Source organism: Euleptes europaea, chromosome 13 (assembly GCF_029931775.1).
Source record: "Euleptes europaea isolate rEulEur1 chromosome 13, rEulEur1.hap1, whole genome shotgun sequence".
In the NCBI taxonomy this organism is placed as follows: Eukaryota; Metazoa; Chordata; class Lepidosauria; order Squamata; family Sphaerodactylidae; genus Euleptes; species Euleptes europaea.
The window spans coordinates 40,867,599-40,883,952 of NC_079324.1; the positions used below are offsets into that span (position 1 = coordinate 40,867,599).

Here is a 16,354-nt window from a genome sequence, read left to right on the forward strand (position 1 = left end):
TCATTGCCTGTTGCTGCTGCTGGTGACATTTTACAAGAGGAAATACCCAAATCTGTAACAGTAAAGGAGTTTGCAATCCAAGACACAGATCCGGGGCTATGGAACATTAATGATACTAACACAATAGATTACTGGATTCGTAGTGGGCCCTCATCATGTCAGAATCATGATAGCAACCTTTCAAACTCACGCAGAGTGTATAAAACAGCTGGAGTAGAGAATATGAAGGCAAGGTATTTATCAAACGATGTGTTCAAACGTGAATTGTGGAATGGTGAGTATGTAAAACGTGAATGGCTACTCTAGTCACCATCCCAAGGTCGTTTTTACTGCTTTGTATGTCGCCTATTGTCCAAGAAAGAGTCTCCCTTTGCTACATCGGGGTTCAATGACTGGAAGCACAGCAATGTTATTGTAGAACATGAAAATGGAGAAGAACATCGAAAGTACATGACAGCATATTTGATAAGGCATAAAGAAACTGGAAGTGTAGATTCTTTATTACTTGAGCAACATCGCTCAGAGCAGGAATATTGGCATAAAGTGTTGACACATGTGGTTTCTGTAATTTGTTTTCTTGACTCCAGAGGTTTGCCATTTCGTGGAGAAAATCAGATTACTGGGTCAGCAAAAAATGGCAACTATTTAGGTATACTAGAGCTGCTGAGTGATTTTGACCTTTTCTTGGAAGAACATTTCAAAATATATGGAAATCCTGGAAAGGGGAATCCGTCATATTTATCTGCAAATATTTGTGTGGAATTTATTGAATTAATGGGACAACAGGTTCTTTTAACTATTCTTGAAGAAGTAAAAGAGTCAAAGTATTATTCAATAAGTGTAGATTCCACTCCAGGCATCTCACATACAGATCAACTGACATTTACTGTCCGATACATTAAAGGCTGTGAGCCTGTGGAACATTTCTTGACGTTCATCCCCATCTTTTCTCTCTCTCTTTTTTTTTTTATAAATATTTTTTATTAATTTCTAGTATTGAATGGGAATACAGGAAAGGAAAAAGGGTCAGGGAAAACATAAACAAAAGAGTCATATTTTTACCCCCTTAACAAGGTTACAATTGTCATCAGTTTTTAACATGTTATGTTACTTCATCAACTTTAGTTTCATTACAATTATCAAATTTATTGTTGCTTTTTAGTTTTAATAAATTCATAGAAGGTGTGCCATTTGTCTTTTTTTGAATTTTGAGTGTCTGTTTGTAATAGTTCTGTTAGGTGTGCCATTGATATGAATTCATATGCTTTATCAATCCAGAGTTCAATTTTAGGTATTTTTTCTGTTTTCCACAGTGAAGCTAGGACTATTCTTGCTGCTGTTATTAGATATTAGATCTTCCGTATCGTATGTCAACAGCAGCCGATAAATTTTACCTAAAAGATGATCTGTTGGCTTGCTTATCAACTGTTCAAAATCCGTTTTACCTTTTAGAACTCCCCGAATCCAGCAGTCCTCTTTAAATCTTGAAATTAATTGATGATATATCAGCCAAGACATCTGTGGATAGTGTCTTGATTAGTGTCGGCATATGCTCTGATTTTAAATTCTTCTCCTTGTACACTTAGGCCCATTATTCTCTGGTTTGATCTAATTTTATTTGCCAATACTTCTAGTGTCATGGAGCAAAGGATCTAACAGATACTGTTGTGGATTTTCTTAATGAGAACAACATTCTGCTATCAAACTGCCGTGGTCAGTCATACAATAATGCCTCAAATATGTCTGGACGATATACTGATTTGCAAACACGGACTCATCAACTCAATGAGTTTGCCATCTATGTCGCCTGTGCTGGACACAGCCTGAACTTGGTGGGAGTAAAAGCAGCAGAGTGTTGTCTACAACTGTAAAATTCTTTGACTTTGTTCAGGATCTGTATTTATTTTTTGCTGGTTCTACTCATCGCTGGAATGTATTTTGTGGTCAAGCATCTGTCTGACACACGATGGTCAGCACATTTTGATGCTATTCATGCTCTGTATGGGGGTTTCGAGAAAATAAAACATGCACTGGATTCTCTATCAACTGACAATGAACAGCAAGTGAATACAAGGTGAGAGGCAGAAGGATTGAGCAAAAAAAAAGAGGAAAACCTGGAAACAATTTTTCTCACAATTCTTTGGAATGACATGCTAGAAAGAATGAACAAAACAAGCAAGGTCCTGCAATCAAACTAGAGACAAATTTAGTGAATATGAATTCAAAGCCAGGAGTATGTGTCCAGATAAAGATTACAGTAATGGGAAAAAACGGGAACGAAAATGAAGTGTGCGTCTTAGTAGATATGATGGATCAGAAGAGGTACTTCTCAGTAAAACCGAAAAGTTCAGGGTGGCAACTTTCCTCCCTATTCTGGACACTCTCTTTGAACTGACAAAACGTGCACAGGCTTATTCACAGATTGGAAATCTGTTTTCTTTCTTCAGTGAATTGAAAACCATTGCTTCTGATGCACTAAAGAAAAAGTGTGAACATCTGGCTAATATGGATCACAAAGACCTGAATTATGATGATCTTTTAAATGAATGTGGGCATCTCAAGCACTACATGGCTCTTGATGAAAATTGCACTGTACAGAAAAATAATTTTGGACAATTTGAAATCTGTATTCCAAAATGTTGAAATTGCACTCAGAGTGTTCATGTGCATGATGGTGACCAACTGTACAGGAGAACGTTCTTTTTCAAGACTGAAACTTATAAAAAATCTGCTTTGTAGCACAATGGGGCAGCATCGTTTGAACTGGCTTTCATTCATGTGCATGGAAAACGACATTCTGAAGACCATTGACTTCAAGCCACTAGTAAAGCAATTCTCTGAAAAAAAATGCCGCAAATGCTTGTTATAAGAAGAAATTCGTAGTAATTTCATACTCTAATCTGTGTGGCTTACTGAGTATTATTGCGTTTTTCAAGCCTTGTGTATTGTTCAAATGTTTATCATGTTGATTAGTTGCTGCTGTACAGCATGTTTTTAATGTTTTAACACCATTTTGTTGAAGTGCCAATAAAATAAATATGTTTAATATTATTGACCATTTACTTTTTATTCCTTTGAGTGGTTGTCGTAGGGGCCCCAGCACACTGGTTTGCCCAGGGGCCCATAATGCTGTTAAGACGGCCCTGCTTCAGTGGGTTGGAGATACCAACTTTTCTGCTGCTGAAAAAGACAGGACTGTGGCCAGGAAAATGGCAATCCTGAGATCAGGGGACTCATGTGGACAAAAGCCATGTGAGACTCAGATGGCAGAAAGAAGAACTGAGCAAAAAAACCTGGCCAGCTCCAACCGAATGCTTGACAATGTCCATTCTGCTCACTGGCAGAATTTCAGTAGGTCTTCAGAAACTTGATGTTATGTTAGGGCTGGAGCTGCCTTAGAGGAGAGGGGCTGTGGCTCAGTGGCATTTACTTGGCATGCAGGAGGTCCCAGGTATCTCCAGTTAAAGGGACTAGGCAAGTAGGTGAACTGAAAGACAATGATGAGCACATTACCTTTGATACTTTTTGCAGGACAATGATTCAGCTCAACCCAACCCCTTTCTGACTATATACCACTCTTCCTACACACTTGACACTGAGAGACACTGTCCTTCAGTGTTACCCCTCCGAAGATGCCGGCCACAGCTGCTGGCGAAACGTCGGTTAAGAAAATACCAAGATCACGGTTACACAGCCCGGATAACCTACAAGAACCAATGAAAGACCTGTGCTTGAGACCCTGGAGAGCTGCTGCCGGTCAGAGTAGACAATACTGACTTTGATGGATCAAGGGTCTGATCCGGTATAAGGCAGCTTCACGTGTTCAGAGCCCTCCCTGCTCCTAGTGGGGTCAGCAAACCAGGCCCCAAGTGGGTTGAGTCATCCCACCGGGTCCTTGGCAGCAAGTCAGGTCCTACAGTTGTTCTATTCAAAGCTACCGAGAGAGTAAAGAATTACTTGGCGAAGCCCCGTGGAATTGCTGGCGTTTGCGACGGCTATGCGCAAAAGCGCCATCACTGTGCCTGCAAGACCCCTGGCCAAGAGGCGGCGCCGGGGGTGGGCTTACAGGGCGGGTTCATCCCGGGCGGGAGCGAAGCCTGGCATGTGGGGCTGGGTCAGCAAGGGGGGGAAGTGGTCGGTAAAAGACTTGGGGCGAAAACGCACGGGAGGTTCCGCCCTGGCTGGGCCGCTCTCGAAATGCACATTCCCCCCAGCCAAACTCTCCGATCCGACAAAGAAGCCCCCGCGCAGAGTCCCGAGCATCCAGACGGGGAGGGGGGGAACGCGCCTTTGGAGAGCGGCCAAGCCAAGGCGAAACCCGCCCTGCGTTTCCGCCCGTGGTTTCGCAGACGGACCGTTCCCGGCTGGCCAAAGCTGGAGAGAGGTAGTACAATAAATTATCCCCCCTTCCCTTCCCCGCCGCTCCCCGCCAGCCGGACTCCGGGGGCCAGCCGCGGCCCCGCCCCGCGCACGTGCCTGGCGCAGAGAGCCGCAGCCGGCCCGGGAGAGGCAGCGCCGAGGGGGGGATGCGGGGGGCGGCCCCGCGCCAGCCAGCCCTCCCGCACCGCCGCCCCTCTCCGGCTCCGGACGCGGAGCCCCAGCAGCAGCAGCAGCGCCGCCGCCGCCGCCGCCATGGGCTCCCGGCTGAGCAGGCCCCCCAGCCCGCAGGAGGGGCGGCCGGGCCGCTCCCCGCTCGCCTCCTTGCTGCGCGGCTCCCCGCAGCTGCCCGCCGCGCTGCGGACGGCCAAGGCGGCGCCCTACGAGAGGCGGCTGCGCTGGATCCGCGGCATCCAGGCGGCCCTCGGCGCGCGCCAGCGGGACCAGGCGCTCCGCCTCCTCCGCCTGCTCCGCCAGGTGAGCGCCGCGCCCAGGTAGGGAGCCCTGGCGGGAAGGACGCCCGCCCGAGAGGCCCGCCCGCCTCGCTGGAGAGCGCGAGGGGGGCTGCGGGAGCGGGGCGCGCTCCGCCCCAGGACCCGGCCCTGGCCCTCAAGCCGGGCTGGGGGTCCCGGGCGTGGCCGGCGGGCCTTCTCCCGCCCCTTGCACTGGCGCCGCGGCGGGGGCCGTCCAGCACGGCCGGCTTTTGTTCGCGGCGCTCCTTGGGTGGGAGGGAGGGAGGGAGGGCAGGGCGTGCGGCCCGCCTGGCCTCATGGGATCCTCAAACCGTCGAGTTGGAAGGGATCACCGGGGTCATCTAGCCCAACCCCTGCCCAAGGCAGGACATTCCAAACTACCTGCCCGCCGCGCGCCCCCCCCCAGTGGCCCCCTGCTCCATGCCCAGAAGAGGGCCCTCCCAAGGTTGCCTCCCTCCCGCCTCGAGGTGGTGGCCCCGAGCGTGGCTGTGAAGAAGCTCTTGGCTGGCTCTGCCTGCCCCTTCCCCCTCCGCCTCCTTGTTCCAGCCCCCTTCGCCTTTACAATGGACATCCCTGCTCAGCCCCAGCCGGGAAGGGTCTCTGCCTCCATCCAGATCGCCCGGGGCTCCGGGGCTCCATCCATTGCCAGTACTATTCACCCCGGGGACTTGATGCATTGCTGGGACTTGATGCGCTTGATGCATTACTTCTAGTCAGCCGCCTGTGACATCATCATTTTAGCTGCTGTTTACGCGCCAGTTCTCACCGACTTTGAAACTTGTAGGTGTGGAAGTAGCTTGTGGGGAACCAGAAAAAATGGTCTACATACCCTGCATAGCATTTTTCTGGAATGCTCATGTTGTTCCACAGTGAAATCACCGGACTGCTGTAGAGCAAGAAATATTAATTTAATGCAATAAAATTAAACCTCTCAGGCAATACTCTGGTTCCCCCCACACACACTCTGGTTTGGGGGGCGTGTGGCAGGACCTGGGGAAACAAGGGTAGCTTGGGGTGGGGGGGAGATGGAATGACACCTGGGTGCTTAGTGGAGCGCCGAACCGAAACCAGGGTCAAAAATGCCAGGACGGTTATTCCGAAAGACTGGGGCAAATGCCCCGTAATTCTGGTCTGAGCTGTTGATTCCTGGCAGGATGTCCACAGTGAAGAAGCCAACTGTTGTCAGCTTCTGCATTTCTTTTTCAGAAAACCTAGCCAAGTGTACATGCCATGCAGTTCATTCTGCTGGAAGGCTGCTTGGAGAAACGAGTGGAAAGTGTTCAGTCACGATGCCCGTCCCTTAAAGTGGCTTAGTGGCATGTCCCACTACTGCAGTAACCACTCCTGGTTTGGGGCATAGCATCACACCCTCCCCATGGTGCCAGACAGTGTTGCTGATCTCTCAATTGGTTTGCTTTCTTCCCGTAGGACCTTGGACTAGAAGGGACATTCCTCAGTGAAGTTCTCTATAAGAATGCTGCCTTTCTCAACCTCGTGGATCCCATCTCTCATGACCTCCTGATGAGCCTAGCCAGAGATTTGCAGTGCCCCAAGAAAGTGAGACTCATTGCTTACCACTTGGGTGGGAGAGAAATGTCTGCGTACACAGTACAAGTGGGATTTACACTGGCGCCAGAGTCATACTGCCTCCTCAGCGCTTTTGCCCCCCCCCTTGTGTATTGCATTGTAAAGCATTTATACTTTTAATTTTAATACATATGCCACGTAGTTTTCTATCCTAAGTACTAAATGCCATTGCTGGACATCGTGGTCTTAACTGCAGTTGTCTGTCCCAGGACAAGCCCAGCATATAAGGTGTGTGTTATAAGAGTACCGATAAGGCTTAAGCAAACAACGTCAACAGAGGTCAAGGCATGAGACAGTCTGCAGCTTCAGAATGAATGTGCACGCATGCGCAGAGGATTGCAGCACCTTAAAGCTTAGCAGATTTATTGTGCCACAAGTTTTAGTTGACTAGAACCCATTCATTGCAAGAAGCGTGTTCTCAGTTGACAGAAATAGGCATGGAGGAAGGAATGCAAACTGTGGAGTCAAAGCCTCTGAAATGTCTGTGCAAAGCTCAAATATGTACAAGATAAGCCCAGCTACCAATCACAACAGCACCAGTAGGTCATAAAATAATCTTGCTAGATTTGCTAAACTAAGTCTTGTGTATATGGGGGGGTGGTTGTGGCTCAATGGTAGAGCTCTGCTTGGCATGCAGAAGGTCCCAGGTTCAATCCCCGGCATCTCTATTTAAAGGGACTAGGCAAGTAGGTGGTGTGAAAGACCTCTGCCTGAGACCCTGGAGAGCCGTTGCCAGTCTGAGTAGACAATACTGACTTTGATGGACCAAGGGTCTGATTCAGTATAAGGCAGCTTCATGTGTTCAACCCAGAATCTCTGTAGACCTCTCATTGGATAATAGGAAACTTCCTGATAAATTTTACTTCAGCAGTTTTCACAGTGAAGTACCCCTTTGAAATTATTTTGCCAAGGAGTGGTCGTGAGGTCAAAACATTTCCCACTGGTTTCAGAACAGTATAATTTTGAATAGCAGATACGCGTCCATATATCGTTTTGAGTAGTGACCTGACCTGGATAGGTAGGTAGCTTGACTTGGATAACCCCAGGCTAGCCTCATCTTGTCAGATCTCAGAAGCTAAGCAGGGTCAGCCCTGCTTAGAATTTGGATGGGAGACCTCCAAGGACTACCAGAATCGTGATGCGGAGGCAGACAATGGCAAACCATCTCTGAACGTCTCTTGCCTTGAAAACCCCAAGGGGTCCACCATAAGTCAGCTGTGACTTGACAGCACAAAAACAACAAGGTAGTGACAGTTTTTGCCCTGTTAAGAGCAGAAGAGCATCGCTGACACTTAACATATCACATTAGAAGATGAACCTGAGATAATGTAACCAATGTTATTAGAATTTCTATTGTCTGAGAAGATATGGAGACAGAGTAGGTATATCTGGGTTTGTTGCAAGGTCTGGACCCTGAGATTGTGTCTCTGTTAGGAGTCCATTGTTACTGTTTTAGATTCAGGGGTTGTTTGTAAGTAAGGCGAGACAGAGAAGTATAATTGTCCATGAGGTACTATAGATCACTGTCGCCTACACCTCCAAGCTAAAACCGCTCCATCTTACCTACAGTGGTCCCTCCCTTTTTGTTTTGGGCTTGTCCTGTGTCAGGCTGTTCCTGGTTTCCATTCTGGCCTTGCCAATCTGTTTCATCATTATGCTATAGAAATTGAAACCACCAAGTCCCTGCCAATAGTTTAGAGCCTTTTGCTTTCAGGAATATGACCCTTGGAAGTCTGCAGATCGGATCTGCCGACAGCTGATTTATCACTTGACTCCTCATTCAAAATGGCACCAGCACAGCATGCCCCGGCGGAAGTCACAGGCAAGGTGAGAAATGCAGATTAGGGTGGGGGGTTGAATGTGGGGCAGGGCAGGGACAAGCATAAGCCTCTTGATCCTGGCTGGACATCAGCAAGAGTGGCAGGAGGCACACCAGTAAGGGGCTACCTGGTGGTCCTGGAAGAGCGTTTTGCCTAAGGAAAAAGCTCTTCTTCCCCAGCCATCCAGTCCTGTCTGTGAAAATGCCACATCATGTCGAGCATCCAAGGTAGGCACCTAACAGTACCCTCATACAATCAGCATGCCAGCAAACATTTCTTCCTTCCGCCTCAATTGTGCTACCATTTTTTTTCTAGTCTTCACACCATAAACTTAAGGGGGGCTTTTGCAAGAGGAAACCCAGACATGGAAAAGAATAAATGTGGCTGGGATTGAAATGTGATGGGTTTGGCTGAGGGAAGGGAGCAAGTGAGTGAGAGTGGGGAAAGGTGTTGAAGAAGGGATAGGACACAAGAACTCCAGAGTGAAGGTGAACGGGGTACATGTCTCTGCCCATGGGCTCAGTTATACCTAGGTGGCTTTGTTAGCTAGCCCCTGACAGCAGCTTTGCGCATAACAGGATTTAGTAACAGGTACACACACACATGGACACTGTGAATATGTCACAGGCACCAGAGGGAGCCACAGTTGACCCTAGATGTGCATAGGCGGCTAAAAAAGCAAGCTGTTAAAACTCTCCCCTCTTTCAGGGAATACCACAGGTATGTATTTGCTATATCCAAAATATTGGGGGGGGGGCAAATACCAACCTTAAGCATGGCACAATATGGCCAGTATTTCCAAGTCATGCCTAAATTGAATGAAAAAGCCTTCCTCCTGGCAATAGCCTGCTTCCCATGGCCTCTTAAGAGAGAATCATCTTATTGAACAAAAAGAGAAGTTTGCCTCTTCCAGCTGCCATTTCAGTTTGACTGTTCAATTAAAACATTTTCTACTGTTTAGATAAGCAGCAATTTTCTGAAACGTTCTCCCAAATATAGCCCAACAGGTTGAGCCTCCTCTGTACCAAACTGATTTGCTAGTTAAATTGCTGTTTCCTAGACCACTAGTAAACATAGTGATGTGACGTCACCCCATGGATCAGTAATGACCCAGTGCTTGCGCCTTTACCTTTAGAAGAATTTTTTATATGCAGATTTTCTCCACCTTTAAGGAATCTAAAACCAGTTTACAATCTCCTTCCCTTCCTCTTCCCATAACAGACACCTTATGAGGTAGGTGGGTCTAAGAGAATTCAGAGAACTGTGACTAGCCCAAGGTCACCCAACAGGCTTCATGTTGAGGAGTGGAGAAGCAAACCTGGTTCTCCAGATTAGAGTCTGCCGCTCATGTGTAGGAGTGGAGAATCAAACCCGGTTCTCCAGATAAGAGTCCACCACTCCAAACCACTATACCACGCTGGTTCTTTTACCTTAAGATCAGTTCTGGCAACCACTTTCCTTGACATACCTGTGTGTCCTAAATGCCTTGTAAGAGCATGCAAAACCACTACAGGTTGGAATGAGCGAGTGACACAAGTTTAGGTTTTGTGCAACAGGAGAATCTTAAGTTACAGATAGGCTTAAAAATGTAAAACTTGAGCCATCGCAGCTCTCTTCCACAGTGGCCTATCTGCACTAGCTTGGCTGCAGTTTTTTGGGGGGCGGGGTTATTAGAGAGGGGTGCCTCTCTAAGGAACCAAGACAGCATTACCAAGCTGTTTCTCCCTGCCCTGAAGGCCCTTAAATACCAAGGTCTTTGTTTCTAATCCTTCCCTATCTACGCTGTCTCTCTAGTCTGAAGAACAGCTTACAGAAGAAGCTGAGCCAAGATGCTATGGATCTGTCAGGGATGCCTCTTTCCACACAGGACATCCACCGCATGGCCTATTACCTGCAGAACCATGGCCACAACCTCAACACAGTGGACCTGAGCTTCACAGACTTGAATGATGACAAGCTGCACCTTCTGCTTCCTTTTCTGTGGTCACTGCCCAGGCTCACCCATCTCTCCCTCAACGGGAATCGTCTGACCAAAGCCACTGTAAAAGAACTGACAGATGCCATGAAGGACATGAACCAGTTCCCTTGCTTGGCCTGGATTGACCTTGGCAACAACGTAGATGTGTCTTCTATGCCTCAGCCTCTGCTGGTTGGCTTGCGGAAGCGCCTCAATTTGCAGACCACCCTGCCCACCATCTACGAGTCCCTTGACAGTGATTCTGAGCTCTCTACCAGCCCCAAGATTGGCCAGCTAGAAGACAGGGAGGCATCAGAAGCAGCATTGCAAGCAGAAGAGGTGCAGCAAAAGGCTGAAGAAGAGTCGTGCATCTTTCCCCAGCAGTCCTGTGAAAGGTGACTGGGCAATAAGACCTTCTGTACAAGAACGATACCATGGCAGTGGTACTTGACTGTAGCCAGTTTCATTTGGTACTTCACCAAGCCTCCAGCCAGTTTCATTTGGTACTTCTCTTGCCTTTAAGAGCCCTGACCAATTTTACATATTTCCAGTGAAAGGCCGCTGTACTTCACAGCCGGTCTTCGTCGCATATACTTCACAACAGGGGATCAGTCACTTACCGTGATAACAAGGATCCCATCAGTAGATAAACAATTTGCAGGAACTCAGAATAACCTCCAGACAGCAACTGGCTGGATAAAGTACAAGCTGTTGCCTTTTTTCTTCCCCTCAAATTTATAAGCGTCAGGGGGCTATGGCTTCTATTTGCAGTGAGGGTTCTGCATTTGAAGGCTGAGCCGCTCCTCGGGAGGGCCTCGACAAGAAGAGCAAGCACCAGCTACTCTCTTGCGCCAAGCGCCCTCCCCGCTACAGCAGTGTGTTTTGACTCTCCAGACAAAGGGCAATGGAATCCCACATTCAGCTCTGTGTGCAGACCAAGGGAACATGTGACTGGGTTGCAGTGTCAGGATATTTCAAGCCCAGGCATTAGGGATGGGTGTCTCTACTACATCTCTTAAGGGATAAGAAACAAGGATTGCAGATACTACTGATGTATAAGGGTGCGGGGAGGACAGACATGCTTGTGCTGCTTGGACCACTGGATAGAGAGGTGAATCTATTTGAAACACATCACAGCTCTCTGCCTAGCTAGCTACCCACTGGGGGTGGCTTGATTTTAAAGTAGCATTAAAACATGTCAAGGCCGTTATGGAAACATGTATTTGCAGTATTGCCAGTTTGCTGTATGTAATGAAGGACAATAAATGGTTTTTTTGCCTAAAGGTGGAATATTTTAATAGGTAATGACCTCCAGGATAGCTAACCTAGAAGTTCCTCTATTCAAGTCCCACTGCACTGAATGGAAGCTATGCAAAGAGCACCAGAGAGGGGAACCATTTTCTGCATTAAACAGAATGTCACTACAAATTAATGTAATTACAAGCGCTGTTCTAGCAAATATCATGGTTTTGTTTTGTTTTACTTATTTGGATGTTGAGAACTTGTATATCCCTTCTCCTCCAATACAGGAGCACTCTGGAAGCCAAAAAAGGAACACCCATCTGCAGAAGCAGCCACACTGTGTCACTTCTTTGAGCACTGGAATACATGTTTCACCTCCCTTCACTGGAAAAAGATAAATTTCACATTGCTCTTCAGCATTTACCTCCACCCCCATCATGTGGCTATCATTCTGAAGCTAGTGCAGTTTAGTGCTAAGGGACATTGTGTGTGTACATGTACTTGTAAGGTCATTGAAGGTAAAGAAGCCCTCTTGGTCTGGGCCAGGCTTATACCGATTTGTACTAGCCAGATCTTGAGCTGCAAAGATTTCTAGTTTATTTTATACATTTAAACAGCTAATGGATATAAGATTTTTCTTTATCAAGCTACTTTCTACATGCACTTTCTTTTCTAAATCAAGATTAGCCTTTGGACTAGGTGGAGGCTTGTAGAATTAAGGTTCATGTACTAACAATGGATAATAGACAGAAAAGTTATTGGTGTAGCCTTCTGTGGAGGACAAACGAATGGAAAAAGGTTCATCCTTTTCCTAAAGCTGCTACAGAACCATTACATAAAGTGAATTTCTCAAGCAGGAACACACACACAAAATGGGCATGCAACTTCAGTAAAAAGTAAATCATACCAAATTATAAATAAATCATAGTCAGGGTTAGACCATCAAAACAATGCTGCAGGTAACGATACTTACCTACTTGAGAAATCTGTTTTTAGCCAGGATTAATATTCTGCCTATCAAGGCGTATGGCCTGAACACCAACGCATATTACCAGTTAAGTGCATGGCATTCTCCTGTATATGGCAAGTCATGACTGATACCTCAGACTAAAGCAAAACATCCCTATGGTTCACCAAAAATAAAACCAATCTAGAACTACTTCACCCTGGCCTGGATGGCCCAGGCTAGCCTGATCTCAGAAGCTAAGCAGGGTCAGCCCTGGTTAGTATTTGGATGGGAGACCACCAAGGAATACCAGGGTTGCTGGGCAGAGGAAGGCACTGGCAAACCACCTCTGTTAGTCTCTTGCCATGAAACCCCCCCCCCCCAAAAACAAAGGGGTCACCATAAGTCGGCTTCAACTTGACGGCACTTTACACGCACACAGAACTACTTCAAGGAAACATCAGAATTCGTGATTATCCAAATTAATAAAGCATGTCTGCAGACTAACTGTGTATACCTCACATTGAATTTTGTAAAATCTGACACTTAAAAAAGTACCTCAAATACTATGTAACAATTTCACTGGAAGTTATATGAACGAAAGGTAATGTGACCATACCATTTTATTCTTAAGTTAAAAAATGCAACAAAATGGTTTTCAAGTACTGTAGTTGTTAAGTGGGGACCTGGGGCTGAAAATGTTAAAACCATCTTCTTCTGTTCATTAGTTTAACTGTAACCTTCCCATGGGCCATGAAATCTGCTTCTGTGTGCATGTAATGGTCACTGCTAAAATCAAGGATGGTGGGGAGGGGGCAACGGCAAAAGGGAGCTAAAACTATACAAGTTGTACCCTCCATAACTAATTTAACATTGTAGGCAAAGCAGCAGCCAATTTGTACATCAAAACAAACTTAATTCCACAGAACACAATTACCATTTTCTAAGAAACACATTTATTGGAACACGCAATACAATTAGTTTCTGACAGATTTTAGTTCACCAAGGAGAGACAGTCCAAAGTTATCTTCGCTTCTGGAAAATGTTGCCACGTCCCATTCCACGTCCTCTTCCTCTTGCAGCCACTGGACGGAAAAAAACACACAGATCTTGTAAATGCTCCAAAGCAAGCCAAGTTCTCTATCACAAAAGACACTCCCCCACACCTGAGCTCGTTTCTGTTTGCCACATTCACTTTGTTTCCAAGATTTAAGCCTATACTAGGCAAGGACCAGGGAAACAGAAAATGAAGGATATGGAACAGATGGGCAAACTATGGGCAAACTGTACACGCAGGGGAACTGTACCTTGATGCAAAGGGAGAGAAAGGGGTGAAGCACCAGTGCAGAATGCTGAAGCTCCCTCCCTCTACACTGAAAATCCTCCTTTCTAGATCCCAGCCCTTCTCCTGGTTCCTGGAATTACACATAGATAGGCACTCACCCTGGGCTTTGAGGATAGCTGCTTTGCCTCTTCCAGCTCCAGAACCTTGGTTTTTGTTCTTCATGCTTTTCAACATTGGAGCATTTTTCAACATATCTGGTAAGATGAGAAATCTAATTTTGCTTCCCCGAATGTACACTTGCTCTAACTGTGCTACGCGCCCATCTCTGTAAGTCACTGTGATGTTGGACATCTGGAAGAGAAAAATTAGAATTGCTGAGTGCACAGGCTCTGAAAAAAGAAGCACGAGAGCAGGATTTCTTGGCTGCCTCCCAAGGCAGAAAAAGCTGTCTTGCCAAGCATCAGCGTTATTGATGACTAAAAAGGAATTTCAATGTGTAGTTAATGTCACCAGTTTGCAGAATTGTTTTAGTGCTTTAAAACAAAATATAAGCACTTGTTTTAAGAGCTTAGCAATCTCCTGGAAAACAAGTTGTGTTGGAATACCAATATGATCATTATGTTTAGGTTTGTGTTTCTTGTGCTAAATATACCAAGTAGATACACTCCAATGGTAGCTGTGGAGTGCACTCAACAAGCATAGACATATTCATGTCCTGTATACTGATGGCCCTTCCCTGTACTCTTCAGATCACTCATGCCCCATTTATAAAGCACCAACAACATCTGAGGATGGATCAACTCTGGAGCCTAAAATAAAATAAAAAGGTGGGTAGGTGGGGGTGGTGAGATAGCACTTCTTCCAGGCCACTGTATGCATTATTTCTGCAGTAGGGAAAGGGTCCATCAAGGTTTCTTTTGGTTTAAAGGTTCACAAAACTGAACGAAGAACCAAAGTGGGACATTTTTATAAAGGCCATTTCCCCTCTCCCCAACCAACCGCTATTTCCTAGCGGAAACTTGCCTGGCAGTTCATATTGTCCTCTGCCTCAATGAGCTTCCCCCGGTAGACTTCACCTGTGTTGGTTTCACAGGTCACAATGTGGCCCTCTGCTTCATGCAGAACTTTAATTGGCACTCCAATAGACATGGCAGTAGCTGTTGTCTGTATTCAAACCTGAAGAGAAGTAAAAATGGAAAACAGTCACTCATCGCATTATTGCTCCCCAAACTTTGTAAACTTAGCTGACAGTGAGAAAACCCAAGAATACTAATTTGAGGGAGTGTTGAGAAGCAAGAGGAGGGAACCGACAGGGGGGATTCCCACACAGTACTTGCATGGGAGGGGACAACAAAAAAAGGCGCCGACACCAGACAAGTCTTCATGGGCAGGAAAGGGTAGTGTGGGACGCAGGAGTGACCACAACCTTCTCTTTCCCTGTATTAGGTACTGATTTCATAATGTTGGATATGACAAGAACAAATTAATTAAAATAATATTGGGATTAGTTTTGTTAGAAAAAGATAATACAATTTAATTTTAGACAGAAGAGGGAGAGGGGGAAGTCATTTGATTGTTAAATTAGAAATATTATTTTTCTCTTTATTATTATTATTATTATATTGTTTTTATAAATATATTAAATGAAGAAAAAATAAACATTATTTTTTTAAAAAAACCTTCTTTCCCACCACGCCTCCAGACCACGTGAATAACCAACGGCATGCTATTTCTAACTCCGCTTCCTGAATGGCGATGACCGCATCAAAACGCACGAAGAGCCGTAGAGAGTATCCCAAAACCCCACACGACACCGGAGATATTAAGCAGCCGGTACCGGAGAGAACGACAGATCCCAAGCTAAGAGGCCTCACGGGAGAACCGGGCCATTCACTTCATGCGCAGAGGAACCGGTCGGGGAATACACTAAAAGCACATCAACACCGCCCCAGGCCTGCCCCCCGCACCCTTCACCTCAACCCTTCCCCTCCACGGCACCCACCACGCTCCTCACCGTCCGGGATCCTTATTACCGCGACTACAACGACTGATGTCCGTTCTCCGGAACCCCACCATGCAGCGCGCCAATCACCCGGAAACTTTCGGCCGCTCTCTTCCGGCCCTTTACACTCTATGGTCGGAGGCGCCGCACGTTGAAAGGGCCGGCTGAGAAACCGAAGCCCCCGGACCACCGTTCCGTGCGCCAGACGAGCAAAAGGAGGCGCGGCCTCCCGCCTCCAAGGCCGCCCCGCTGAAAGAACAAGGTTGCCGTGCCGGGGGCCGGAGGCGCCGAGTGAGCCTCAGAGGCGGTCTCCGTTTCGCGCTCGACCCTCAGCGGCATGGAGAAGGGCGGCCTGCAAACAGCCCTCACGGAGCCTATCGTGTCGGGAACAGTAACGTGTGAAGACGCTTGTGGCCCTATCTCAAAGCGTTTCCTATACGGGGGAAGGGGGGGGGCACGCAATAGGCGCAGCGCGGCTTCCCTTGACAGGAGCCCACAGGGTACACCATCGAGGATGCTGTATGGAAGGGACCACCAGGCCCCAGGACAGGAACGGATTTGTCCCTGTGGTTCCAACTCCCTGGAGACAAAATATTGTCGAAGGCTTTCACGGTCAGAGTTCGTTGGTTCTTGTGGGTTATCCGGGCGGTGTGACCGTGGTCTTG

General features: G+C 46.9%; 2 protein-coding genes across 2 annotated transcripts; one reads left to right on the forward strand and one right to left on the reverse strand.

The window, feature by feature from the left end:
* Window positions 1-4,197: 4,197 nt before the first annotated feature.
* On the forward strand, window positions 4,198-10,613 carry LRRC75B (leucine rich repeat containing 75B). Its single transcript, XM_056859031.1, has 4 exons — window positions 4,198-4,854; window positions 6,279-6,407; window positions 8,152-8,264; window positions 10,052-10,613. Exons 1-4 carry the CDS (start codon window positions 4,198-4,200, stop codon window positions 10,611-10,613), a joined length of 1,461 nt encoding a protein of 486 aa, XP_056715009.1.
* Window positions 10,614-13,341: 2,728 nt separating this feature from the next.
* SNRPD3 (small nuclear ribonucleoprotein D3 polypeptide) lies at window positions 13,342-15,792 on the reverse strand. The gene is made up of 4 exons (XM_056859601.1): window positions 15,736-15,792; window positions 14,711-14,863; window positions 13,846-14,038; window positions 13,342-13,487 (listed from the first exon to the last, which is right to left on the reverse strand). The coding sequence occupies exons 2-4, from the start codon at window positions 14,834-14,836 to the stop codon at window positions 13,426-13,428; spliced, it is 381 nt and encodes a 126-aa protein (XP_056715579.1). The 5' UTR covers window positions 14,837-14,863; window positions 15,736-15,792; the 3' UTR covers window positions 13,342-13,425.
* Window positions 15,793-16,354: the final 562 nt, after the last annotated feature.